Source organism: Strix uralensis, chromosome 1 (genome assembly GCF_047716275.1).
Source record: "Strix uralensis isolate ZFMK-TIS-50842 chromosome 1, bStrUra1, whole genome shotgun sequence".
Taxonomy (NCBI): Eukaryota; Metazoa; Chordata; class Aves; order Strigiformes; family Strigidae; genus Strix; species Strix uralensis.
In genome coordinates, this window is record NC_133972.1 from 4,011,166 (window position 1) to 4,038,002 (window position 26,837).

Consider the following 26,837-nt stretch of genomic DNA (forward strand, 5'->3'; position numbering starts at 1 on the left):
TTTCCTGACAAAAAAAACCCACCACCTGCCCAAGTGGTGCTGGAAAAAACTGCCCAAATGAGCCCCATCGCACCAGCATTGTGGCAGATCCCGAGGAGGGCAGCACGAGGAGCCCTGGGAAATTCTCCTCCCGAGCACTGAAGAGCTGGTTTTGAGATGTTTTCCTTAAAACTACTGCTGTAGTTGTGCAGCCCTGTTACTCATAAACACCCGATCTTTTTGAAGTCCTGCTAAGCTCAGGGCCTCAGTGGTGTCTTATGGTGAGCCTTTGCCAGGAAGGAACTAGAAGTGGGAAGCACCGAGATTGTTTTGTAGCAGACCAGCACGGGGTGGGGTCTTTACATCAGCCAGAGACAAAAAACATTTCAAAGAGTTGTGCTACAGAACCAAACCAGCATCTTTCAAAAGGCTACGGCCGAAATTCGCTCTCCCAGCGCGCCTCGGCAGGGGTACGTGGAACGGGGCCCAGCTGAGATTACCTTTTGATCCGTCTTCGTTTTCGCCCTGTAGAACGAGACGGAAGCTGGGCAGGCTGGCAGCGTTGTCTCCTGCATCCGCTCAAACCTGTCCTGCTCGTCTTCCTCCTGCCAGCAGACAGACAGACCCCGCTCCGTGTGAAAAACACACATCTGGAGACACAGAGCTCAACCGATTGAACAAGCTCTCCGAAGCGAGAGGTCCTCCCTTCCCACACCTTAGGTGAGCAGACTCCGGGCAGGGCTTTTAGCAACATCCATCTGCAAGTGAAAGCCTCAAAGGAGTTTCCTCAGCTGCCTTCTCACAGCCACGCTCTGCCTTAACTACCCACAGCCCAGTCTCCTTTCCGCTGCAAGGTAATCTCACAGCGTGAAGGAAGTCTGAGCTTAAGCGTGGTCCCCCCTGAGCCCAGCCTGCTGATGTCCATGCTCACACTTCTCCAGGGAACCATCTGGAAGGCAGGAGCACGCTGAAGAGGAACATGGGTTGAATGAAATATAATTTTTTAAGATATCAGTTTGTTTATAACGTTTTCATGCTGGATTTGAGAATAGCTCCAGCAGATTCTTAGGTCACCTTCTGCGGTGGTTCGTGAGTAGCCTGGAGAAGGTGACAGTGAAATTCTGGTGGGAATTCAGGTGGCCAAACCAAATCAAGCCAAGAGTAAAAGATGCACACCCTGAAGAAATGGGTTAGAACAGTAAACGAAGAGCCAGTCTGGAACAGGGAAAATAGTTCTAAGTAGGAAGCAAACCTCCAGAGAAAAATGAGGTGGTTGCCTCCCAGACTGGTATGGGCCTCAGCATGACCAGTGACACTCACTGGGAAGCTGCAGTGAACTGCCCAGTAAAGGGATCAAGGGGAGAAACCAGCACTGAGCAACGTGAGCAGGGCCACTTTACCCTCCGCCTGAAGATTTCTGCCTCTAACATCAACAACCTGACAGCTGCCAAGCGCTGCTGAAGGGCATGCTTCATTCATCTCTGGGCTTCTGATTGGTGTCACGACAAGAAATCCAGGGCTGGCAACCATTAAGGGAGTTTTTATGAATACACTGACTTGAGTTAGTAAAGAATTACTAACTTGAGTTAGTAAAAGTGACTAGTGATGGATTTCCTCTTTTCCCCAAAGAGTGACATCCTGGACCCGTGCAGGCAGTCAGGGTTTTCCTGTTGAGCTCATCAGGCTTTATCCAAAGGGGTTTGGGTTGGGGTTTTTCTGCTCTTTCCTGTACAGGTCTGCACCTGTATCTGAAATCTTCCAGAGTCTGGTAGATCACAACATTCTGTTCAAAACTAAACTCACTACTTTTTTTCTTTTTTTCCCCCCTCACATCATGTTTGTTACTCGTACCCTCAAGGGAAATAATTCAGTAGGATGGGAAGAAGCTGCCTGATCAGCTTTAAAACTCTTCACACGTCTTTTGAGAAGGGAGTAAAGGAAATGCTTCACTGAGCTTTACAGTCAAAATAATCAGACACCTGGAGACAAAAAGAGTTCCCTGTCTGTTTTCCTTCTAAAGAGCTAAAGCCATGCTGTCCCCCACTACACGCTGGCTGGAAAGGGGGCACACACACCTGCAAACAAAGGGTTGCTGCTCCCTCCCAGCCAGGGTGGGGTCTCCCCCCTTGGCTGTCGGAGTGAGCAGGACTGCTACCGTGTTCCTGTCGAACAGGGAGGAGGTTTGGAGTCTGACATTTAACAACGAAGGGCAAAACCTGGAATGACTTCAGAGGAGAATAATGCAAAGAAGTCTGGTCAATGAGAAATGTGCTTTGTCAGGAATGACAAAAGACCCTGGGTACCCCAAAGGGGTGGTTTCTAAACAGAGGGCTGGCTAAGTACCAACTGCCACAACACGAAACACAATAGTTCAGCTGTAAACATTGCAGATCCTACAGGCTGGGAACAAGCCTCCCAACTACCCCTCGCACCTCTGGGCAGTTTGCCTGATTACTGAGAGTCAGCAGATGACAGTGCTTCAATCACTCTGTCCTATTTTAGCCTCTTAACGGTAAAGCTAACATGAAAACAAGATGTATCTCCAGATAGTTGCTCTCTGCACCAAGGCAGATAGCATTTTAATGCCAGCCACTCTGCTTAGAGAAAGGAGCAGAGCTGCCGTGCCCTCCTCCTCCCACAGGCATTACCGTGCCACGTGTGGCTCTCAAGGAGAATAAGCAGAGCTGCCAGAACAACTCACCAGGCACATGACTCTGTTTATGGGAATCATTCCAGGTCTGATATTGCCACCGGGCTTCAGAGCTTCCCGCGCATCCTCGGGGATAAGGAAGGACTCGTTGTACCAGATCTCAAACTCTGCAAAGCAAAGCAGGGGGCAATAAACAGGGCTGTAATGACCCAGGAGACAAGGCTGGATTGCTTCTGGCTCCCTGCCTGTGGATCAGAGGGGCCCTCGGTGCTCTTCAACTCTCAGACAGGACCTCAGAACTCCACGCTCCTGAGTTTCAAACTATTAGAAAAGTTAGTTAAAAAGGACAGGGCTGTCAGCCGGCATGGCTGCTGGCGCTGGGAGGTGGCTGGGCCACGGCGGCTGGCCCTGGGGACAGTCCCCTGGGCTTGTGCAGCCCAAGAGGTGGCTGGCCACGAGATGGCACTGCCCCTGCGTGCTGGGGACACGCAGCCACCAGCCTGGAACTAGCCATTTCGGGTGCTCAGCACACTTGGGGGTCAGATTTCAATTCCAAATGCTAAAGCAGCACAGCTTTCCATCCCGTAATAGCCTGTGATAACACCCAGCAGGTGCTGCGGAGCTGCAGGAATTCTGCCTGGATTAATACTGGGCATTTCCCAACCACCCGCTGCGGAGGGGTTGTGCTCTGCTCTGTTCCTCTGGCACGTTTCCCAGGGAGCCCCTGAAGAAGGCTGTGCTGCCCAGGAGGGACCCCAGGAACGGAGCTGCTTTCTGTTGGGGGAGCCACGAAGGACAAACAAGGTTAAACAAAGAGCCCTGCTCGCGCTGGGCAGGCTGGGCATGATGCAACACCACTGACTTTTTACCCCGATTTTAGCTGAAATGACCTCCTCACTCTGGGATGACACGGATATTGAGTGAGTCCGTGCCTGGATGTTTAAACAAACAGCAAACATCTGGAGCACCCAAAAAATGCCAAACCCAGATCCAATCAATGCAAACTAGTGGCAAAGTTTCTGCAAAATGATGATTTGGTCCTGTCTCCTGGAACAAGCCATGCATTTCTTTCAGCGTGGGATGCACTGATGGATACAAGTTGTGCTCTGGCAAGCCTGTAAAAAAAATGAAGTGTTGCCATGTGCACAGCATCCAAACGCTCGGGGCTCGGGCATTCGTACACCTACTGTCTTCCATCGTATGGGACAAATCCGGGGATACAGCAGCACTGTGCTCCCGTTACCAGCGTCTCAAACCAAGCAGCCTGCAGCAGAGCACACCACGGATTTGCATGGATCACCCTGAGCAGAGGTGTGACTCATCACCACGAGGGTGGTGCTGGTGAAGAACACGCTAAAATGACCCAGCTCTGCTTCCTGCCAAGGCACCCGTGCTGCAGCACTGGAACGTGAATCTCACAGGGGTGCAGAGGAGACATCTGCAAACCAGAGTCAAAGCCCTGGCCCAGTGCAGGTCCTTAGCCACCATTTCTATGAAATTAAATCAAGGGTGAGAGCCAGGGCCATCAGTGGGAGCATTCCAGTACTTAAAGGGGCTACAGGAAAGCTGGGCAGGGACTCTTGATCAAGGAGTGTATGGATAGGATGAGGGGTAGCAGTTTTAAACTGAAAGAGGGGAGATTCAGACTAGATATAAGGAAGAAATTCTTCCCTGTGAGGGTGGTGAGGCCCTGGCACAGGTTGCCCAGAGCAGCTGTGGCTGCCCCCTCCCTGGAAGGGTTCAAGGCCAGGTTGGACGGGGCTTTGGGCAACCTGGGCTAGTGGAAGGTGTCCCTGCCCGGGGCAGGGGGTTGGGACTGGATGATCTTTAAGGTCCCTCCCAACCCAAACCATTCTAGCAGTCTGTGATTATTGTCAGCTTCATTGTGAAAGGCTCTGACCCACAGCATTCCATCTAGTGGTGTGACCAAGGAGCAGTATGTCATTATCTGTGAGAAAGAATCTGCAGCAATTCAGTGGAATGTCAAAAACCACCCCCAATCATCAATAAAAAAGAAGCCTGGAAGGCAACAGGAAAAAGGACTGAGGATGATGGACTTGGCTTATTTTTCACGACACGTCTGTGAAGTGCTTCAGTGCTGAGCTGCTGTCGAGCAGCCCAGCTGAACTGGGGGCTGTTCAGAAACAGCCCTGGCGAGCCAGTACCTGCAATGAGTTTGTTCCGGCACTGGTTCACCAGACGCTGGCAGTACTGGATTTCTGCCTTCAGGTCCTGCAGCTCAGCATAACCAGACTTGTATTCTTCCTTCAGGTCTTTCAGCTTCATGATGAGTGAAAACTCCTTCTCATCAATTATGATCTGTCCTTTCTCATCAACATACTCTCCTGGAGGGTAAGAAAGGGAAACGAAGGTTTCTCATGAGGGTGGAGAGGGACAAAGAACAGTCATTATACTTTGAACCACACAGTAGTTACCCAGTTATACTGAGGTTAACCACACAACTGACATTTCCTTAGACAGGCTTTCTGCAAATACAGTGTTGGAGTGGTGTGGGGCAGAAATCACTGCTGAACTCCTGAACCTGCTCAGACATCGGTCCCCCCACAACTGGGACATGTGCAGATGAAGAGGAGGGACCAGGCTCTGCAGAAAGACACCCACATGACAGCCTGCTGCTGGGTATCGCTTCGGGCTTTTATGGCTCCTACTGGAAAACTCCCTGGGCAGCCACGGTCAGGGGGGTTGAGACAAAGGGCTGGTCAGCCCTTTGGGGACAGTTCAGCCAGTGCTACTTCCCTGTGATAAACATCTCGTGTTCTTGGGTTTCCCTCAGAGCATTTTGTTCCTGTGGTTTCCAGCACCCACAATAACCCACCGGTGGACAGATGTTATCATAAAAAGAAGCAATGAGTCCCTGGAGACAGAGCCTCACTTCCGTACGGATTCAAGCTGATTTGCTCATCGTTTAGCCAAACAAGCTTTGCATCTTCAGGATCAGACCCTATGGGGTGGTCATTAAAGTCTCTCTACAGAAAGAGAAATGGAAACCAGTAGAGCATCATGCACTCTGGGCCTGACTCTGGCCTTCACTCACCAGTCAGGGCCTGCTTGCTGCTGATCATTCTCTCTCATTCCCTGTTATTTCCCGCTAATTACCTGGCAATAGTTAAGGCTGTAGTTTCACAGACTTTGCGGTCCTCCCTGCATGCAAGGAACACCACTGCTACTTCCTTGCCCTCACACGCAGAGCACTCTAGACCACTCTGCTCTTAAAGCCATTTGTTTCAGACTCCTCTCCTCGCCCAGAGGCGTTTGTTTCTTCTCCACTCCTCTGCAGAATGCAACAGCACCAACTCTTGGGAGCCCTGCTGCAGGGAGCACGAAACCTGCCACACTTCCTAGTCTCATCCAGGCATATTCCACCTAAAAATCATCTTGCCACAACAAAGTAGGAAGGCACTTACCCCATTTTTTTCCTCTAGTACCTTGCAGTTTGGGATTCTGACTTGCATAAACCAGACTCTAATCTAGATCAAGCTGTAGGAGATGCAGGAGATGTCACAGTAAGGGCAAGCCTGCCACTCATGATTTCTGACCTGCATCTGTCAGCAGTACGCTGCCGAATCCATCACAGCGTGGGGCGAGGAGTCAGCCAGACTGCAGCTCACCTCACCAGCGTAAAGCCTGAGTAGCATGATTCAAGGAGGCTGAAGTGTGGAGGACTCAGGTGGAGGACTCAGGTGGCAAAACACAAGTGCAGCCGCAGAGCTAGGGCATAAAACCCGGCCTACCCCGCTGCCCTGGCAAGCAGCAGTGGTGGTCTAGTGCTTTGAAAGGTCACCAGAACTGCTTTGAAACCAGCAGCTCCTCTCTTCTGTCAGATTCTTGCTGGCCACAGCGACTTACCCTCCTGCCACCGCTCCTGCTTCTGAGCCTCCAGAGCCTTCTGGATGCCTTCCATCTCCCGCTTGATGAAGTTGATCCTCTGCGCTACTGCACTGCTTCTCTTCTTCCTGGCAAGGAGGATGCTTTTGTTCTCTTTAAAGATGCGGCTGATCTCACTTCCGCACTCCTCCTTAAACTGCTCAAATGCCACTGGCTTGGATGGAGGGGAGCTGCAACAGAATTCAAAGAAAACACACCCAGACATGGGGAGGTCAGTTTGTTCTGCCCTGCAGCATGACACAGTGCATGGGAGCAGCCGTAGCTGATGGCATCTCAAAGGGCCTTTTGAGGATCTCGCTGTGCAAGCTGCACCCTGGTACCGTCTCTGTGCCAACCTTCGTACCCTCTTTCCCCCAGTACCTCTCCCAGCAGAAAGAGTTATTTACATTCCTCAGGAGATGCCTCAGAAGTCAGTTTTCCCTGGAAAGTGGACCTTTAATAGTCTGAATTTTCAGAAAAAATGAATACTGTTCCTCCCTATTGTTAAACAGAAACGCCTTTGCTCTTTCCTCACTGGATTCCCAGCACAGACCAGTGGCCTCTGCCAACCAAACCCCATAGCTGCGTGTGTTGGCTGGCTCTACAGCGCTGCTGCCCGTGGCTTTTAAGTCTTGCCTATTTAGAAAGACTGAATTCAAAGCGGCATGTGTCAATCCTGATTTTTCTATGAAATGGCTTTGATGCAAATGTGCCCCCATGAACACCAGCTCTTACTTCAACACAAACCAGGCTGGGCAAAAGGAGAGTCCCTCAGGTGAACGTCACACTCCCACAGACACTGCTCCGTGCTGCGTAAGGTTCGTCTTGGTGAGCAGAAGGTAGCTACAGGTCTCTACATTCCCCACTCCAGACCGGTCAAAGCAAAACTCTGAGTACTGCCTTCCCCTGGTTGAACTCTTAAGGGCATTTTCAAACTCCTCAAAGGCTGCGTGAAGCTGCTTTCCGTGCCAAACTGCTGGCAAAGCACTGTAAACAACGGCCGCTGGGCAGAGTGCCACAGCTACAGCTCTGACAGCCAGCTACCGAGCTACTTTAAGCACTCTGGCTTGTGCCTTTTGCAGCTGCAGCAGCAGCCTTCCCTGCCAGCCACAGGACATTTAGAAGAATAGTAAAACGCATGCAGAGGGCACGGAGGAACATGATAACATGTTAAGGTGCTTCAGGAGTAAATTCTCCTGGGACAGCTTCACGGTGATGCTCTCCCTGAGAGGCACGAACAAGCAAGGACTGGTCACCCACAGCACAGGCAGCGGAGGTGCTCATAATGCTTCAGAGCTGCATTGCTTGTAGCTGGAGAGCTCTCAGCGAGAAAAGATGGCTGGTGATGGGAGAAATGGTGCCCAGACTGGTTTGTGTGGGGTCCTGGCTGAGCTCCTCTGAGTCGAACAGCCTCATGCTGTTGAGCTCATCCTCCTGCAAAGACTTCTTCGTCTCAGTACCCTTAGCATTTTTTACCCCACCCAGAATGAAATGCAATTCAGCGCTGCCCTCCCGTCCTAAATTCTTGTCACAAGATGACTGGCACATTGCTGCATTTTTGGCCATTCTCCACTCTTCCATATTGATATGGCACCTCCTGCCATGATCTTGTGCAGCTATTGACCCATTTTCATGACTGTGTGGGGTTTTGAGGTGTCTCTGCACTTTTACTACTAACCAAAGGGTAAAGAGTAATGCAATTTTCAGAGACTTTACAATTAATAGAGCAACTGGCCAGAGCAGAGCTCAAAGCAGACGGAGAAGATGACTGCCACCAAGGTACTTTGGTACCCAAGGTGTCCATACAACCACTGCTGTCCTTCAATGTATTTCTGCATCTGAGTCATGAAGATCTGCAAATCTCTTTCCTTTGAAGCAGGCAGCTGTACAAGGGGAACACAATGCAATCACGCCGGTAGAAACAACCCTCTGGCAAAGGGAAAGCTTACCTGGGCCGCTGGGAATCCTCCACGGGAGCTGGCTTTGAGAGCTCTGTGTCAATATTTGCTGTATCCTGGTTCCTTGCTCCCTCTCTCACATCCAGATCCTTGGTGGAATTTATTACCTGACTTTTTGATGGTAAAAAATCACCCACATCTCTCCCAGAAAGAGAGGTCCAGATTCCTTCCTTCCTGACAGGGGGAAGAAGAAGAACCAGATTAATTGATTTCTTCATAATAGGAAACTGGAACCAAAACACACTGCAGGTGCTAGCTCTGCTGATTCAAAAACTAGCGGTCTGACGTAGCTTCTACCAAAATCTACAGTGAAATATCTACTGACAAGGACTAAGATCAGCCTTGTTCTCACAAATCCTTACTTCCTGGAGTGTAGCAAATTGTGTAGCAAATACTACAGAATACAGCCCAAACTGGACTAGCTCTCTTGAGAAGGATCACAAGGACAACAGTCCCACCCTGTCTGGATTGAGGCACACCTGCAGACAGGAGAACCCTCGGAGGAACCTATAGACTGAATCCCCTAGGATCTGACCTAACCCCACATCTAAATCAAGCCCAGGTCTCTGTTCTTCTCCCTCAGCTCACCTCCACAAACACCACCAGCCTCGTCTGCAGGGGATAGTGTGACTTGAAAGAGATACAGAAAAGTGCTTGCCAAATCTCCTTCCACCTCCCTAAAAAAAAGAACTGCACAGAGGAGTCCCCCGTGTCATGTGGATATTAAAGCCTTGGTGGTTCCCCTCCTCTCTGACACAAGGATTTAGGGGACACGTCAGGGAGGAACCAAGCGGATGTTCTCGGCCACAGAAGTAGTTGTAGAAGCTGCCAATGCAGGGACCTCACTTCTATAAATTGAAGGATCAGTACCAATCACTGGTTCCCCCTTCCCTCTCAAAATCTCTTCTCCTTATCTGCTCCTCTGCCCATCGTTCCTTCCTCCCTTTTCACTTAGCAGGTCTCCTTCTGCCTAACCCTTTAAAGAGGAGCTGCAGGTTTAATACGTCTTCTGACACCATCACAGAACTGTTCCCTTTGCCTGCGTGTTCAAGTCTCCACCTCTCCCATCCCAGGCTAACCCTTGTCTGCTGGCTGCCAGCTCTTCTGCTCAAAGCCTGCCCACCCTCTGTGTCCTCAGCTCACACCCTGCTCAGCCCTCCATGGTCTTGGCTCATCCATAACAGACACACAGATGAACTGTTCACAGTAAATCTTCCCCATAAGAGAGGTCTACCCACAGAATCACAGAATCATTCAGGTTGGAAAAGCCCCTTGGGATCATCGAGTCCAACCCTCAGCCCTACTCTACAAAGTTCTCCCCTACATCACATCCCCCAACATCTCATCTAAACAACCCTTAAACACATCCAGGGATGGTGACTCCACCCCCTCCCTGGGCAGTCTATTCCACTCTCTGACCACTCTTTCTGTGAAAAATTTTCTCCTCATGTCCAGTCTGAACCTCCCCTGTTGCAGTTTAAAGCCGTTCCCTCTTGTTCTGTCACTAATGACCTGTGAGAAGAGACCAGCACCAACCTCTCCACAACGTCCTTTCAGGGAGCTGTAGAGAGTGATGAGGTCTCCCCTCAGACTTCTCCTCCTCACACTAAACAGTCCCAGCTCCTTCAATCGCTCCTCACAGGATTTATTCTCCAGGCCCTTCCCCAGCCTCGTTGCCCTCCTCTGCCCTCGCTCCATCCCCTCGAGATCTCTCTCATATTGAGGTGCCCAAACCTGGACACAACCCTCCAGGTGTGGCCTCACCAGTGCAGAGCACAGGGGGACTGTCACCTCCCTACTTCTGCTGGTCACACTATTTCTAACACAAACCAGGATGCCGTTGGCTTTCTTGGCCACCCGGGCACACGGCCACACCTCCCAAAGCTGCAGGCTGTGTCTGCCGGCCGCACGCATCCCCCTGGCACCCTCCTGACGGTGTGGCAGGTGGCCATCAGGACACCACAGACCCTTCCAGCACTATGAGGAAACAAAAAACTTCCACACAGCTGCTAAGCCAACTTCGTCTCTGCCTTCCTCACACCTTGAACAGAAGTGGTCGCTGCCACGACACATTATCAGAGAAAAGGGAGAGGTGTCTGGCTACTAAACTCACTTGGGTTGCTCATTGCTTTTCCTGGATTTCTTCTTCCCACCATGTCTGGATGAAAAAGAAGCAGTTCTAGTCCCAAAATCCCGTCCATTCTCTTCCTGCACCAAATGGCCATCCGCAACAACCACACCTGCCTGGGAACAGGAAAAAATAAAACATGGACCAGGAAGCATCAGATCTGTAGCTGTCCAGGCCACAAAAGCCATACAGCCCTTGCCCAGCAGCTACTCCATCCTGTTGTACAATCTAATCCAGAAATCTGTATGCACTACCAACACATCTATAAGAATGAAGTGAAAACTAAAACAGGGGCCTAAATTATCCTCAAATTCATATGCCAAATGTTTCAGCCACTTAGGGGGACAATAACTTGGGTTTAGTGTCACAGAAATAAAAGCACCCTCAGCAGTCTTCATTTAATGAAGAGATGTAAGGCAACTATGTTTCTTATACAATTTTTCATATCACCTCAACCATAAAACAGGGGCCATGAAGCAGTAAAATCTACCTAATTCAGGTTTTGGGTTTGTTTTCCACTTCTTTAAATAAAGACTTGAATAGGCCTGTTAGAGACCACATGCTTCACTGTTATACAAATACTTTGCATTTTCCCTTGTGCCTTTCTTCCAAAAAATTGAAAGCATCTTCAGTGAAGCCACAGGACAAGTATATGATTCTGCATAATTATTTTATCCACTTTACTGGGTAAAACCAAGGCAAGGAAATAACCACTTCAGAGAGAAAATATTTTGCAGATGGAAATAAGTAATGAAAAACAGATTATGAACTGTAAGATAGAGTCAACATCTGAATTTATGGTTTACATATGATATATTTACTTTGCTCCGGGAATTATAAGGATTAAGAGGGATCTCAGCAGAGGCAGGTGATCTGACCCTGCCTTCTACAACTGATTGACAGACAGGTCACCTTCTAGTTTATATTTTCTTCACTTCCATTTAATAAATTCTTCTGTTCAGATAACGGGGCTAGTCCTCCACCAGCAGGAATGCCACTTTGTTAACTGGTGCACCTCTGCTCTGTGCAAGTTTTTTGACACACTCATTCCATTAACATTTCTAAGCTTCAGATTTCAACGGGGAGAAGTTGAGAACTTGAGGCAATTCACATTTCAGCAGCAAAGGAACCAGTTCTGAGATGGATTCTGGGCCAGGCTCAAGCACCAGGCATTACCTTGTGAACAGCAGCAACAGCAGCAAAGTCATTTTTGTCTATCAGAGCGTACTTGCTTCGTAATCTGGCCTCCACTTCATGCTCCTGTTGACTGGGGGAGAAAACAACCCCTTAGCATTGTGTTCAAGGACTATTTCATACGCCAAAACCTGTGATACTTGCCAATACCAGATTTCCAAAGAAAACTACCTTTTCCCTCTGATCTCATTCGCAAACACCCCACCTTGCTCCTTCTATTTTTCCCCATAATCATTGTAACCTTTATCCACTCTCCTCTTCCTTTCTTGTTCTACAATGTCCCTTTAGGCCTCTCAGATATGGAAGCTTTTTGATGGCCATTTTAATACTTAGCATGAACTTTCAATGGTCCAGAACAAATAATATTACCTCTGCTCATTTCTATCACCTTACTTTAACCTAGTGATTTTCAAACTGAGGTGATTTTTTCACTGAAAGGGAATGAGTAAAGCATCGTCAGTAGGCTTAAATACACTCTAGAAGACTGAAAATTGTTAGAGAATCTGCAAGTTAAAAAAGACTGTTCTTTCAGAACAATAAAAGGAGTCCCAAGTTGCCCAATCAGGCAAAATTCTACCATGAAACCCATTTTGGTCTTGGGTCCCAGCAAAGCCTGACTGCCCAGTCTGATGATATACCACAGACACTTGTTCTTGAGGGCAGGCAGATTTTCTGCAGCAATATTCTGATGTCACTCTTGTGAGTAGCAACCTCTACTGTCCAGCCAGACCACCGCTGCAAAGGTTGGTGGGTTGCCCCTAATGCCCTTATTGTTCTTTGTTGTCTTATATTTCATGACACGGAAGCTGCTTGTCCTCATTTTTAGGATTTTTTCCAGCCTGCCATTCACCTTCCCTCCTTCACCCTAAAACCCAACTTTCATCATCCACTGGTGACATTTTCAAATAACCTCTTCCACGTGTTCTCCCATCCCACACCCCACGTCAGCAGGCACCTCCCTGGAAATAGCCACGGAGCCTTCTTATCAGGCTCCTCCAAAGTGCTTTATGACCTTCCTTTGACATGATCTCTTAAAATAAAAAGTAAATCTGATGACTTTTAGATGCTGGTGTGGTGAGACCACTTCATAGCATCTCCTCTTACAGAGTCTGGTTTTTCTTTTGATCTGTTTGCCTTGTGCTAGGGAGATACGCTCCGTGACGAGGGATCCTGCACAGTTTATGCTCAGTGATGGTGTATTTGCCAAGCAGACTTTTTAACCAGTGAAGTTTACCATCAGGGGCCTTTGCACATGACCTACGAGCACTGGAAAGTTAGAGGCAATAGTCTTTGTGTGCAAAGGCCAGCAGAATTTGTCCAGAATTGTGTTTTCAGTTACAAGTTATTCCCCGTATTTCATAACGATTCTTCACCGATGTCATGGTGAGTGTGATATCACAGACAAAAGCTTGGTGGAATTTCTAAACCTTACTGTGAAATGCATCAACCGTGGATATCTTACCTTGCAATCAGTTTGAACTGCTTGAATACCTCCTGGACTTGCCTGATGTTCACTATCTGAGGAAGAGATGTATAGAGTGAAGATACAGGTAAGCATTTCTATGCTCTGGTCAGCTGCGCTGTTTCAAATATTTCAGACTGTGAGGACTCTGCTTTCCACTTGCTGGGTATCCACACTGAAGGAGAGTTACCTTCACCCTGCCCCTGAGAGTCAGGCTGCAGGTGGATCCATTGCTCACTCTGAGGAGACTTCTAAAGAGAGAGGAATCTGATAGACTGTGGTGAGTTCCACGGAGCGCACAGCCATCAAGGTAATTAATTATTTACAAAAAATTTTAAAATTACACAGATGGCATCTGCTGACCTTGTGGAATATGATACTACTTCTCTGTTCACTGCTGCCCAGGACTGGCTGGGTACTTGGAAGTGCCAGAGCACTATCTTTAGTCCTCTTACCCATGGTAACAAATCAGTGCAGTGGAGCCATGCTGCTATCTGTGTTTTGGAGATGATGAGCAGATGACATCCTTCCCTGTGTGAAACTCCTTCATCCTCCTCTGCCTTCCCCGCTCCACACCCACCCACGTCACATTTTGCAGGCCAAAACACCTTCACGTAAGCCCTTATTCCGCTCCACTCCTGCCTGCTGCAGGAAGGAGACAAGCACTTTGAGAGAAGATAACGATTAGGTGAAAGGAGAGGGAGTGTCTCAAGTGTTTTGTTTAATCTAAAGGATTATCTAACCGTTTGGAAAACAGTCTGACAGCAACTTCTGCACTGTTGTCACAGTGGCTTCTGTTCACAACCAATGAAAGTTTTACAGTAACTCTGACTCTGCATTTATGACTTTCATTTCCTTACATTTTTTTGCTTTCCTGTTTGCCCCCACAGGAATATTTGTGTATGCAGGACTTCTGCTGCTTGTTTTCGCAATCATTTTGCAGTCAGTGGGCAGTTTCAAGTTGAGAAACCCTGCCCTAATGAACCTGTCCCTAAGAGACTGGACACATTTTGGCAACACACCTCGCAAAGATTTAGTCTGACATTGGCAGGGCAAAATTTTGCCATTAATTCTTTAAAGAAGTTCCAGATAAACCAATTCAAAGTGTTTCAGGACTGAGGAAAATGGTTGGACTAGATGATCTTCAAGGTCTTTTCCAACCTAGATGATTCTGTGATTCTGTGAAAAGTCTCCTCAAGCTTCGAAAAAAGCAAAAAGGGAATGAAAACGAAGAGACAGTCCTTAACACGCAAAAAAATTAAATTATAATTCTGTAGTGCTTTGGGGGTTAAAGACAGCCTCTTCAGAAGGCATTTTCATTGCTTCTGTCTTGGAGTAAAATGGGATGGAATCAGTATTTAACTCCTTCTCCACTAGAAAGCTACTTACATCAATTTCATCAATGGCTCCTTTTAGGTATTTGTGGACTTGAGACTTAATCTCTGCTTTCTGGATGTCAGTCAGAGGGTCATAAGTCACCAAAGAACGATTTACCTAAGAGAAAAAAGGTGAACGACTGAGTATCAGTGAATTACAAAAAGCTAAGCAAGTACTAGTCCAGCGAGCACCTGACATTGCTCTGCTGTGCCTGGGGAAGCCTTATGTTTAATTTCTGATTGCAACTTCTTATCAGCTGAGTCGACAGGACAGGGGACTGGGAAGCATGCTGAAAGGAATGCCTTCCCCTTCGTGTTTCAATCACACAAGAGGAGGGCTTCAAGAGTCTGAAAAAAACCATCTCCAGCGGTTGGGGACTGAAGCTACAACAGAGTCTCACTGCATGGGATCTTCAGAGCTTTGCCTAAACCCCAAGAGACAGGGCTGGAAGCAGAAGGAAGAATACAATCACAGTGGACACTGAGTTAACTGATCCTACCGCAAATCAAAGATCATGACAAAGCCTTAACTAGGTCCCGTCTAAGACTATTCCTATTCCTTACCAAGCCTATTCCTTACCAAGCTGTCATGCAAGGCCAGTTCCTGCTTTAGAAGAATAATCTCCTTCTCCAAAGCCTTCACTGTCCCCTAGCAGGAGAACAAAAGGGTAAGCAAATGACTAAACGCTGTTGGAGAAAAAAATTATGAAAAGCAGCATTAAACTGGCTGCTAGAGAACATCACAGCTGTGTACCAGCTCCCCCAGGGTTCGCTGTCAGGTTTGCATCAGTGAAGCAGTGGGTCTGGAAATCCCTTTGCCTTTGATCAGCTTCCAACAGGACAGCTTCTGTTGTGTCCTGGGTGAACGGCCTGCAGACCCTGCCTAAGCTCTCAAAAAAGGGGCCACCTGGTTTTTAATTTGATGCTTTCCTGATCTGGTAGTGTAGGGGCCGTCAAGTTCTGGACTATGAGATATTATCTTAAAAGCAAAGCAGCATGCAGGCTTCCACCCTGACCCTTCCTTCAGAATTCAGTAGGAGTTCTGACATTAACAGAGGAGGCAGTCTCTTGCAGTCTATTTGATTGAATTTCTCGATAACATGGAATATCTTCAAGCTTTCGCTATTTAGAATGTGTTTCCAGAAATGCGTGGGTACATAAATCTCCTTGGGGCTCAGTGAAAATTGGATACTGAGCTGCTTTTTCAGTGACCTGTTGAGTATCAAAGCACAATAGCTTCTTAATAACTTCCTTAAACACCACTTTCAGCTACTCTTTTCCCACTCCAGACATCTCGACAAAAATGAAAGGGGCTGAAGAGGAAAAGACAGTTTGTTGCACAGCTGCTTCTGGAAGCTACTGGAGGAAACTCCCCAGCTGTTTCTCTTCTTGCCAGTGAGATCAGACCATGAAATGCAGCCCGGCTCTCTCACACCACATGTGTTACAGATCAGATAATTCTAAACTTGTTCTCTGGGCTATCAGCACTTCATAGAGCATTTACTGCTGCCGGCTCTGTTTCAGCTGTGAAAGTGCACTCAGGCCATCTAAAATACTACTATCATCATCTTTAAATTACTTCCTTGCTTAAACAAGTTTTGTAATCGTGGCAAAAATGTTCTGTTACCAGCAGCAACGGGGATAACGCTGTGTCAAGCTGCAGGTAGGACTGGAGATGACTTCCCCGCATACCAGGGGAGTAGTCCACAACACAGTATCTCTGCGAAGAGGTGAATCTTATCAGAAAAATTTAGGACTCTTATGCATGCATTTGAAAGAATCACCACATGTCAGGGAAGATGTGACCATCTGCGTGACTGTACCCTCTAGCATATTCAAGGTAACTGTAATTAAATACCAATGAAAGAAGTTTCATACTAATCTGTATTATCACATACCTAAATTTACCAAGTGTCAGCTTGGCTGATGAGTGGTGATTCATTAAACTACCAAATTCCCCTCTGGTTTTTAAGGTCGTTATCCTAGATATTAATGAACCAGAGAAAATATGCCATCTTCCATTCCCCCTCTCTACATACCTCTCGGTCATATGTCTCGCTGATGACTGGCTCTGTTGTGATCCATCTCATTCTGGTAGCAAAACGAAGAGAAGACAACTGAAAAATATGGGTTTGAAGTAACTGAAGGAGATATTGGCAAGGATATAACTTTCATAATCTGTTACTACTTAATTGTATCAGATCCCAGAACACAGAAATACAAAAGCTGTTTAACTGCAGGGAGCAGTATAGGATTTCTCATTCCCAGAGCATATCTTCTAGTGCTCACTGGCCTGTGATGAGCCAGCTTCAGACGATGTCTTTGTCTTTTCTGTTCTGCCTGTGGCCAGCTCTTTGCTGCGTCTGTGGACAGATCTCAAAAATACCCCCTCCCATTTCTAATCAAAATAACACATCCTAAAAACTCCAAATCACACATCGCTGGCCTTCAAGCTTAATTCCTGTAATTGTGGTCTCTTGAGAGTAAGTCCCTGCAGCCTGAAAATCCTCCTCCTGATGCAAAATACAGCAGCTGTCTCCTCAGTAATATTACAAGTTTCTAGACACTACTGGAACACAAGGAGGAGAAGATAAAAGCAACTCTGCCTTGAAGACAACTGCGTAATGGGTGTCTGTGGTTATATTTTTTTTGCTACATAAAACTTCCTTGGCAAAGAGCAAAGTGATTCTCTTCTCTGTGTTACAGATGTGGCTACGTTGATCCAGTGTGAGACTTTCACCAATTTCATTATTTCACAGGTTGAAAACCCTTACTGTTAGGAGGTTACTCCTGATTCCTGAACCAGCAGAAAGCCAGCTCAGCTCTGATGTGAACTGGTGCGACTCCACTGATCTCATTATGTGATGTACCATTCAAACACATTCGTAGAGTTGAACCAACAATAATAACACTATCCGGTGTGTTTAGATTTTAGCTGCTTGTGCCTGCTCTATTTCAGGCTCTCATTCTCCCCCGGGCCAGTTACCACTCATCTGTTTGCATCACAAAGCAGATTGGCGAGAGCAATTTGTTTTCTGAGCCTTTGAGATAAGATGAGCTATACAATATTTCTGATGAATTAGGTTGGGTGTTTCTCTGGGACTCCTGCCATAGCCCTCCAGAGAATATTCTTTAAACCCAGCTATGGCCAATTGCAACAGTAGCAGGAAGAAGACTTTAATTCTGCAGAAATGAGTTCAACTTACAGTCTCTTCCACATGCGCAGCTTCCCCACGGATATTTGCCACTAGGACAGTATTGCAGTTTCCTCCTGGGAAAAATAATTTAAAAAAAAAAAAAAGGCAAATAATGTAATTTGGGGTTTTTTGTTGTTTCCTTTTCTAGAATGTATTATATTATGTGCTGACTAAAAAAGAGGAAAAGAAACAACAAAGAACACAGCCAGTGTGTAACTGTCCCTCTGAAGTTCCCTTGGGTACAGAACCACAGTGGCACAGAACGACTGAAGAATAGAGGTAACATGTGTTTCTCATGTGGTGATGATGCAGTAAGAAGATGGGAACACAAACTGTGCGAGCCTGAAATCAGGAAAGCCAGAGCAGAGGATTTAAAAAGCCCTTGGCCTAAGTGTAATAGCAGGGAACGTGGCAGGATGTAGTCACTGCCTTTCCTAAAAGCAACACCAGACTTGTGCTGGGAAGGCCTTAAACATCAATCTCATTTCTGATGACTTTGGTTACTCCCCACAGATGTCCACAGCTCATTTTCAGCTGCTTTCTCCTCCCATGTCTCCAGCCTGCATCCCGAGAGCATAGGCCTTTCCCGTGGATTCACGTTGCACCACAGCTTTGGGTTTATCATCTGTAGCCTGATGCTAAAGCAGGAGCATCTGAAAAGGCTTGTAGCATTCTGGGGGTTTTTTGGTGGTGGTTTTTTTTAAAGTATTCTAACTAAGGTTTTGTGTATTTCTACCGGCTTGATCAGTGTGGGCTTTGTACTGCCTCCTGCGCCTGCTGTTTTATTTGATAAGGAAAAACAGACGTCCTCTGAGCGGTGATGAGTTCCACGTGTTTATATGTTATGGCCCTAGGACTCGATACGCTCACTGAAACACTATTTTCTAGGAACTGTTTGGGGCTGTTGTGATGCACAGCTCTTACCTAGCGAGTCCTTGAGAACGTGAGTGAGCTTGCTCTGCCGGAAGGGCATGTGGTCCCTCTTAGGATCAGCCAGGGCAATGATGAGTTGCTCAAGGAACGACAGAGACTTGTTGATGTACATGGCTTCTTTCAGAACCTGCCCTTCAGACTGCAATGAGGACCAAAAGGCAAAATTTTCACAACACGTGTTTCTGGCCGAACTGCAGAAGTGAGCATATTCCTTACTGAGGGTACAACTGCTCGACTGCGAGGGCAAGGATCTAATTCAGACCCAATAAATTCATCATCTAGAGCTTTCTTCAGTTTGAAAACAAGTTTTCCAAGACCTCAGTTCTTCATTACAAGTCTACCACGACCACTGGTCTTCCTCCCCAAAGGGGAAATCATGTATTTGTCAAGAGGGCTGATGTGATTTCTATTCTGATCAATATAGAACGTCAAACAGGACGTGAGGAGGTTTCAGTTGTTGAGCCCTAATGCTCTAAGAAAGTGTCCTGGTTTTGGCTGGTTTTTGCCTGCTGTGACCAGAAGTTGGGGATTTGCACTGTCACTCACGGCATGAAGAGGAAAATCAGAGGTTGTTTGTCTTAATCGTTGATGGCTCTGGCCCTTTCTTTTGTGGAGGAGTTATAGACTCAAATTAACTAACTGAGCCTGGGTCAGGTTGGAAGGCACATGCAGGACGAGAGTCACATACATGTGGACTGAGAGACGCACACAGCAGCTGCAAACAACTGAGCACCCTCTGATGTGTTAACGGGACTTACAATTTGTCAGTCTCTCCTATTTAGCACAGGCTGAATTCTGTTGTGGGGAAAACCTGTAATTTCAGCTCCACCGCGTTGATTACTAGACTCTTCACTGAAATATTTCTTCTATTACTTACTCTGGTCTTGCTCAGTCTCTCTGAGCCTGCCAGGTCTATTAAGCTGATTTTAGAGTTAACGCATTTGACATCTGAGAAAACTCTGAAACGAGACTGAGGGAGGAAAGAATATAAGCTGTACTTAACAGTAGACACAACTGAAATACAGTAAAAACCAGACATGTAAAGATCCTCAGCCATTTGGGTCACTAGAAAAACTGCTGGAGCTCTTACCTCAATATAAATAGTAAAGATGCAATGGGATCTGGATGAATTCTTATTCAGTGTGTGCTCTGCTATCGCTCTGTTGGTCTCGCCCTGCAAATGAAGTCCAAATTCAAGACAGTGTTTTTAAACTTCTGCATTGGTAGAACACAGGAAAATTAGAAATCCACAGTGTTAAACAAACAGCAGTTCACTCTTTGGTAACACTGCTCGGTTGGTTAGAGCAGTCAGAGCAGCAGCTCACCGCATTTTCCTCGCTTTCTTACTCAAAGGCCTCTCAAAGCATTTCACGGTGTGGTTGGTGAAGGTCACTGTTTACTGTAATAACGCCTTTTCCCAGAGACCACATTATCTGCAGTTCCACTCTCAAGGCTCAGCTCACAGAATTGTGGCTTTCTGAGGAACAGTCAGGCAAGCCTTGTTCAGAGGCAATACCCCCCTGGCTGTTTCAGTTTCTTGATGACTAGAAAACCAAAGAGCTCGCCAAGCTTTAAATGTCATAGAAAACACACATACATGATAGCCACGAATCTGTTATCCCTACTTACAGGAAAAGAAAGCAACGTTGAAAATGATGTTGCAACTGCTTGTTGGGAGTGCCAGTCTATCACAGAGTTGTGCTGCCAGGCAGAAAAGGGAACGGAAGGCTCTACAGCACAGAAATGCACTTGTCAACAGGTTTCACAGCCGACTGCTCTGCCTGGGCCTCAAAGGACAATGACCTCTGAGAGCTGGAAGGTCAGCGACTGGCTCCACACTAGGGAGTGTAAATCCAAAAGCGAGAATGAGAGTGAAGATCTCTGGGTAAATATTGTCAACCCCACTCAACAAATGAAGAGTCACAGCGTAGTGGGCAGCCTCCTCAAAGCCTGGAGCCTTTCTCAGTGAAACCAGAACCACAGGCAGAGCTCATCTAAGGACTTGAACGGATCCTCAGGCATCACTTGCACTTCTTCTGTCTACTGAGCTCAAGTTAAGCTGCATTATCATCATCCTTCTACTCTTTAAAAAGAAAATGGGAGCTCCTGCAAGCTTAGCTTAGGACAAGACAGTCCCACTATTAAAAAGGCAAGTGAAAGATTTTAAGGACACCAGATGGCTCCTGGTAAGAATATGCTTCCCACGTACAGAACCAATTATTTATTCATGTTTTCCTTACAAACTAAAGCACCTACAAGTAAAAGAAAGATGCAGATAGAAGTAAGCCTTCACAAATCCAACCCACTGTGTGAACGTCCCTGCTGTAAAATCCGACTAACGTTACCTGTGCCATGATCATCCCAAACTATCTGCCAAAGATGTCACAGGTAAGACTCTTTTCTTGGAGCATTGGCATAGCTAGGACAGGCAGGTGTGTTTCTCAGGAAGAAATTCCAGTGTCGGTCAGCTGGTGGGTCTAAAAGGATCCCAAATATTCTACAGTTTGTACCAAATCACTCACTGACACCCTTACGTGATAACCGGGGTAATGGAAACAAGTTTTTTGGGCTGTTTGGGATCTTGGTCTGCTGAAGGGGCTGGTGGGGTGGCTGGTGTTTCAGACAAGCCTTTTGAAACGAAAGCAGATCCTGTGGCTGCCTTCACTACTTTAGTGCTGCCTGGAATTTCCAATGCTACTATGTTCTGTGGTCTCACCCCAATATATTTCCTCCACCACTTCACTTTCTCTGGTGCACACTAAAAACAGGGTTTCTCCACAGAGATCTTCCAGAATCTCTGTGCCAGCGACACTTTCCTCGCAAAAACATGGGCTACAAAGAGTTACCAGTTTTCTACCCACAAGAAAGAGAACAAAGAGGGTTGAATCCTGCTTTACTGCCTCCTCCCTCAGCTAAGCCAATAAATATAACAATCAGATGAAGTGTAATATTTGTTTTCTCTTGCCTCAAAAAGGAGATTTAGAGCATCTTCCTCATGGCTAACGGAATGTATAGACAAGCCCTTCACATAAACACCCTGCGGGCAGTCCACTACAGCCATCGGCACGTCGCTGGTCCCGCTGCTCGTCGTGGTGGACAGAAGGTCTACCAGGGTCTCGTTGTAGATTTCCAGGTAGGATATACGGACTCTGACGGAATGTGCAGTTGCTTTGAAGACCTGTACAAAGACAAAGAGTTCGTCAGCGGCAGTGCTATTTCACAAACAGAATTATTAGCTATTTATGGCTTTCCACAGAAGGTATTTATAACTTTCTGAGCAGCTATAAGCGCATCTGCGTGTGCGTAGCTAATTCTGTGCTATGGTTGCCTGAGGGCTGACAGGGCTAAGTCAACGGTTTCAATACGATTTTGCAAAATGATCGTTTTGAAAACAACACTTTTGAAAGCCTGCTTGCATTTGGGAAGCAGCGAGTAGTTTACGTGAGCTAGCAGAATTACGCAGGAAGAACCTCTGCGAACGGCAATAAAGCATAACTACAGAATTCCTCCCATCTTTGTTTCAGTTTGTATGCGTTATGTCAGCCCCTCACCGTGCCTGTTAATTGTCTCGGTGGGAGCGGAGAGCATTCTGCAGTATCGCTGCCTAAAGTTAAGCAGCCCTGTCCCCTCAAAGTAGTGGTAAATTTCCACCTCTGGACAGGAATGTGTCTGTGCAGCAGCAGGACCAACAAATATTTCAAGCCAACACAATCCCAATGCTCTGAAACATCTCCGTTATCAGTGCACAAGGTCACAGTGTAGTAAAACAAAGGTATGGAGTAACTACGTTTTACAAGCTCCTTTATTTCTTTAATAATCATCACTTAGATAAAATGAAGGGGAAAAAAATAAAAAGGACTGGTGGAGATCAACATAAAACATATTCACTGTGTTAAAACACTTTTATGAGCTGATGCAAGAGATGTCCTGGTTATTTCTCCCAGTTTCTTTGCAAAGCCAGTACCTGCTGTAGAGCTCGGGGAATGATTCCTCGATGCTTGTACTCGGCAGTTGCTCCCGTCATCGTGTAAGTTTTACCAGCCCCCGTTTGCCCATAGCACATTATCGTGCCTAGAAAAGGTTCAAAAGCAAAAGAATAAACTCAGGAGGGAACATCTGCATCTCTCAAATGGAACATCAAAAGGATCTCTCCCTCAGATCAAATCCCCACTTATCATCAAAATAATAAAAATAGCAACAAATTACCACTATAGCCAGTTAAAGCTTCGGACACCAATTTCTCAGCCACAGTCTCATAAACCAGCTCCTGGGAGGTATTGTGAAGGACACCGTCGAGCCTAAAGGACCAGTCAGTCTGCCTGTTATTCACAACACCTTTCTTGGAATCTTTTTTGATGTGTATATCTATGCTCTGAAACCCAAAAAGAGATGAAGATAACTTTAATAGCCATGAAGAGTTTCAGCAGTTATCATCTGAAAAAAAAAAAAAAAAAAACCAACACTGAAGGCCTGGAGGTAAGTAGGAAACGGAGCACAAATAATTCTTTTACTGACCTTGGTGGTATTTTCTGGTAATAGGTATTTTAATAAAAAAGGAAATGGACTAAGCTCATCTGTCTACCTTTCAGCGATGTGTCTGATTTTGTGTCCCAGGGAAATTATTAATTAAGCAAGAGAAGGCGAAGGAAGGAACTTCCATAAGGGGGGATAGAAATAGACTGTACCACAGGGAGACCTCTGAGGCTGGAATCGTGGTTACCACTGGGAATTGCTCAGGGATCAGTCAGAGTCCCAGTCCTTTTGAGGATTTTCTCTAGTGACCAGAAGTATGTTTTCCACAGTCACACTTGCTGATACAAAACCACAAGCCGCTGTCAGAACGGTAACACAAGAACACAGGGATCAACACGCACCAAAAAGTTCTGCATGGCCTTGAGGAATGGAAGAATTCTGCAATTCTGTGGGCAAAACTGAAATCGAATTCCAAACCTTTCACACCAGCAAAATCTCTTTTTCTCTACCTTGTTGTCTGGCCCAAACTTGATCATATCTTGAGCAAAATCAGCTGTTGGCTTGACTCGCACAAATGTATGGACTCTCTTTTCTACTGCATCCATCCTAACTAGAGAGGGGAAAAAAAGAAAAATCAACCATGCTGCATCCCCTAAAACGAAATGTAATGTTATTTGTCATGAAAAGGCAAGCTACAGAGTAATCAAGTTTAAAAATAAAGTGTTGACAAACGTTCCGCTGCAGTTTCTGTTCTTTATTAAAAGCAACTGTGGGAAAACAGTTGCTGAAAATTCTTTCCAGTATCGTTCTGCTCAGAAAACTGAGCGTGTAAAAAGAGAAGGGTCTTACTGATCATGATTTCTTCTTGTGTATCAGGCACATTAGTGTTTGGCAACACAAGCTTTTCTTCCTACTAGCCTTGCAAAGCAAAATAATTGCAGGAATATGAGATGGATTTTCTTTTGTCTAGTGTTTTGTGTGTGTGACGGCACACACAGCCTCCTGTGTTGTAATGTCAGTTCATCCAGAACTGCGTTTCGAGCTTCTGAGACTTTTAGTAAGACATGTTATAGGTGAAATCAAGCTAAAGGAGCTCAACAGCACTGCAAAGGGCCGTGCAGCAATTAACCTCATTTGCAGTCTGCATTGAATATGCATTTCTCACATCTTTGTAACCCCTTCTTTCCACTGGTACACAAAAAGATTTTTAAGTTCTTAATGAACACCTGATCTTTAAGTTTCTGGAAGAAAAAAAGTCACGTGCCTGACAACTCCTGGCGAGATTCTTGTGTTGTTCTTCTGATCAATGCAGATTCAATAAGTCACTGTCAATATCCAGCACGGGTAGAGGATCTGCTGACTAAAATCCACCAGAGGAGGGCTCAGGGGATACCTCCAGCTGCTAAAGCCCCACCTGAGAGCCACACACTGAGTATTTTCAAATCTCTGGATCATGCAAATCCTCTGTTTTCTCTCAGCTGTTTCCTACAGGCAGCCTGTGCTCAATAGTTGGGTAATATCTAGCGACAACTTCTAGTTTCAGAGTAGATCTTTTGTATCCCTTGTTTATTAAGTATTTTTATTCACCTTAGCTGCTGTGACTGCTCTAACAAGAAATGTAGAGATGTGAGCTGAACGGAGACTTCTCTTTATTTAAAATAGAGGTGAGCATTTGAATGACTACCTGGTAAAGGTACTGTGGGCGCTTCGGCCTTTTCCCAGACTACCACAGCAATGCCTGCTGTAGAATCCAAAATAGTGCCAGGTTACTGTGACCGTATCTCTTCAGTATCAGAGACAGTCTTCAAATAGATGATCTATGAAAAAAAAAAAAAAACTGTGATAAAGAAGTGCACAGACATCACCATAAGGATTGCCTCTTAAGTGACAGGCACAGAAAGCTGCCAAAATATTTGCCAGCACTGCAGAAATAAAAGCAGGAGCAGCATAGGTACAAGCAAAATGGAAACAGGCACAGCATTTTAAAATTGGTAACCAGCGTGGAAATGCTACTCATCTGGTTATCGGGATGGGTAGAGATCACAGAATTCTGCTACTCAAATATAACCCAGCGTTGGAGGAGTATGTGCCTTATTTCTTCAAAGCTGCAGCAAGAAGCACAGCAGGAAAAAAGGAGCAAGGGAAAATTTTAGGCAAAAATTCTAATATGAATCAGAGAGAGAAAAAATTCCAAATGAGTGGAATTTTCCTCACTGCAACAATGGCCATTGTTCGATGTTGGGACAAAAGCTATTCCTCCTGGGAGTATTTACTAACATTAGTAGGCGGGAAGGAAACAGGGAAACACCTCTCTGGCAGACTCCTAACCAACGACGTGGAGACCAAAAGCTCTCCAGCTCATTAGCAACACCGCAAGCATCCAGCCAATCTGATTTTTAATTGGTTCTTTTTGTCTGCAGTGGAATTTTTATAGAGGCACTGCGAAGAACACTACATGTTTATTGGTCAGCTAACCAAAAATGTTTCTGGCTGTTTCACCACTAAATCATCCTCTCCAGTTCGAACAACAAATGTTGAAAGGGCAAGAGTGAGACTTGCTGCTACCTTCGGCCATCATTCCCACTTGTGCTGGAAACCACACGAGCAAGGGAAATCACAATTCACAGCTTGGGCTGTTGGTTTTGAAACTCTTTATGACAACGTGACAAACCCAAGTTCCTTGGTCCCTTCCTTATACAGCAGCTGAAGCCAGCAGGACTCCCCCATTAGTTAGTCTCAAGACTAACTGACTACTTATGCTTGGAATTAATGGAAACACAGTTATCTCTGCAATGGAGGCAGATGACAACGTGCCCCCACAAAGATTACTACCGAAGGGAAATTTAGATGGGGATTTTGGGGCTGATTGGCACAGAAATGTGTTCTCAGAGCAGCGAAGTGGGGTTTTCGGTTCTGCCCGAGAGACCTGAGCTTAGCCACCATGGACAGACAAAAGCTTGGGCCAAATCATAGAATCATAGAATAGAATCCTGGCATGGTTTGGGTTGGGAGGGACCTTAAAGATCATCCAGTCCCACCCCCCTGCCCCGGGCAGGGACACCTTCCACTAGCCCAGGTTGCCCAAAGCCCCGTCCAACCTGGCCTTGAACCCTTCCAGGGAGGGGGCAGCCACAGCTGCTCTGGGCAACCTGTGCCAGGGCCTCACCACCCTCACAGGGGAGAATTTCTGCCTTCTATCTAGTCTGAATCTACCCTCTTTCAGTTTAAAACCGTTACCACTTGTCCTAAACACAAGAGGCAAACTGTGGAGGCAAAGCTGCTTTGCAGGGGTGACCGTAGGGCAGCCCCTAGAATTCAAACTCCAGTGATGCCTTGAGAGTTGAATCCATCCAGTTGGACACCAAAAGCCCAGTTCTGCCCCAGCACCCCAGGCCATCTGCTCCCCCAGGGCCACCTCTGCCCCAAGGAGAATGGCGGAGAAACAGCCTCAAATTACCTTCTGCCTTTCCAGCTCAGTGCAAACCAACCAAAGAGTGAGGGATGCGAGGCAGCTGGTGACACGGGTGCACCGATAATGGGGCACTAGGAGAGATGACAGAAGAGGTGGGACAAGGGCATGAGGATGGGTGGGATAACGGGGA

At 46.5% G+C, this 26,837-nt stretch overlaps 1 protein-coding gene across 6 annotated transcripts in view; it reads right to left on the bottom strand.

Moving 5' to 3' along the window:
* Positions 1–26,837, bottom strand: part of KIF9 (kinesin family member 9) — a 29,677-nt gene that overhangs the window by 2,114 nt on the left and 726 nt on the right. The window contains exons 2-22 of one of the 6 annotated variants that reach the window (XM_074870225.1): positions 26,693–26,778; positions 24,920–25,052; positions 23,745–23,845; positions 22,969–23,134; positions 22,727–22,833; positions 21,728–21,940; positions 19,853–19,936; positions 19,640–19,732; positions 18,754–18,901; positions 17,839–17,903; positions 16,672–16,749; positions 15,213–15,281; positions 14,646–14,750; positions 13,257–13,312; positions 11,777–11,867; positions 10,586–10,716; positions 8,464–8,646; positions 6,497–6,705; positions 4,795–4,974; positions 2,681–2,796; positions 480–584 (exon numbers count right to left, since the gene is read on the bottom strand). In XM_074870225.1, the coding sequence (XP_074726326.1) occupies positions 480–584; positions 2,681–2,796; positions 4,795–4,974; positions 6,497–6,705; positions 8,464–8,646; positions 10,586–10,716; positions 11,777–11,867; positions 13,257–13,312; positions 14,646–14,750; positions 15,213–15,281; positions 16,672–16,749; positions 17,839–17,903; positions 18,754–18,901; positions 19,640–19,732; positions 19,853–19,936; positions 21,728–21,940; positions 22,727–22,833; positions 22,969–23,134; positions 23,745–23,840 (2,295 nt within the window). In that variant the 5' untranslated portion in view covers positions 23,841–23,845; positions 24,920–25,052; positions 26,693–26,778. Of the gene's footprint in view, positions 1–479; positions 585–2,680; positions 2,797–4,794; positions 4,975–6,496; positions 6,706–8,463; positions 8,647–10,585; positions 10,717–11,776; positions 11,868–13,256; positions 13,313–13,335; positions 13,508–14,645; positions 14,751–15,212; positions 15,282–16,671; positions 16,750–17,838; positions 17,904–18,753; positions 18,902–19,639; positions 19,733–19,852; positions 19,937–20,968; positions 21,240–21,727; positions 21,941–22,726; positions 22,834–22,968; positions 23,135–23,744; positions 23,846–24,919; positions 25,053–26,692; positions 26,779–26,837 lie in introns of those variants that run through there. The other 5 variants (XM_074870141.1, XM_074870383.1, XM_074870285.1 and 2 more) reach the window with 5 other exon arrangements.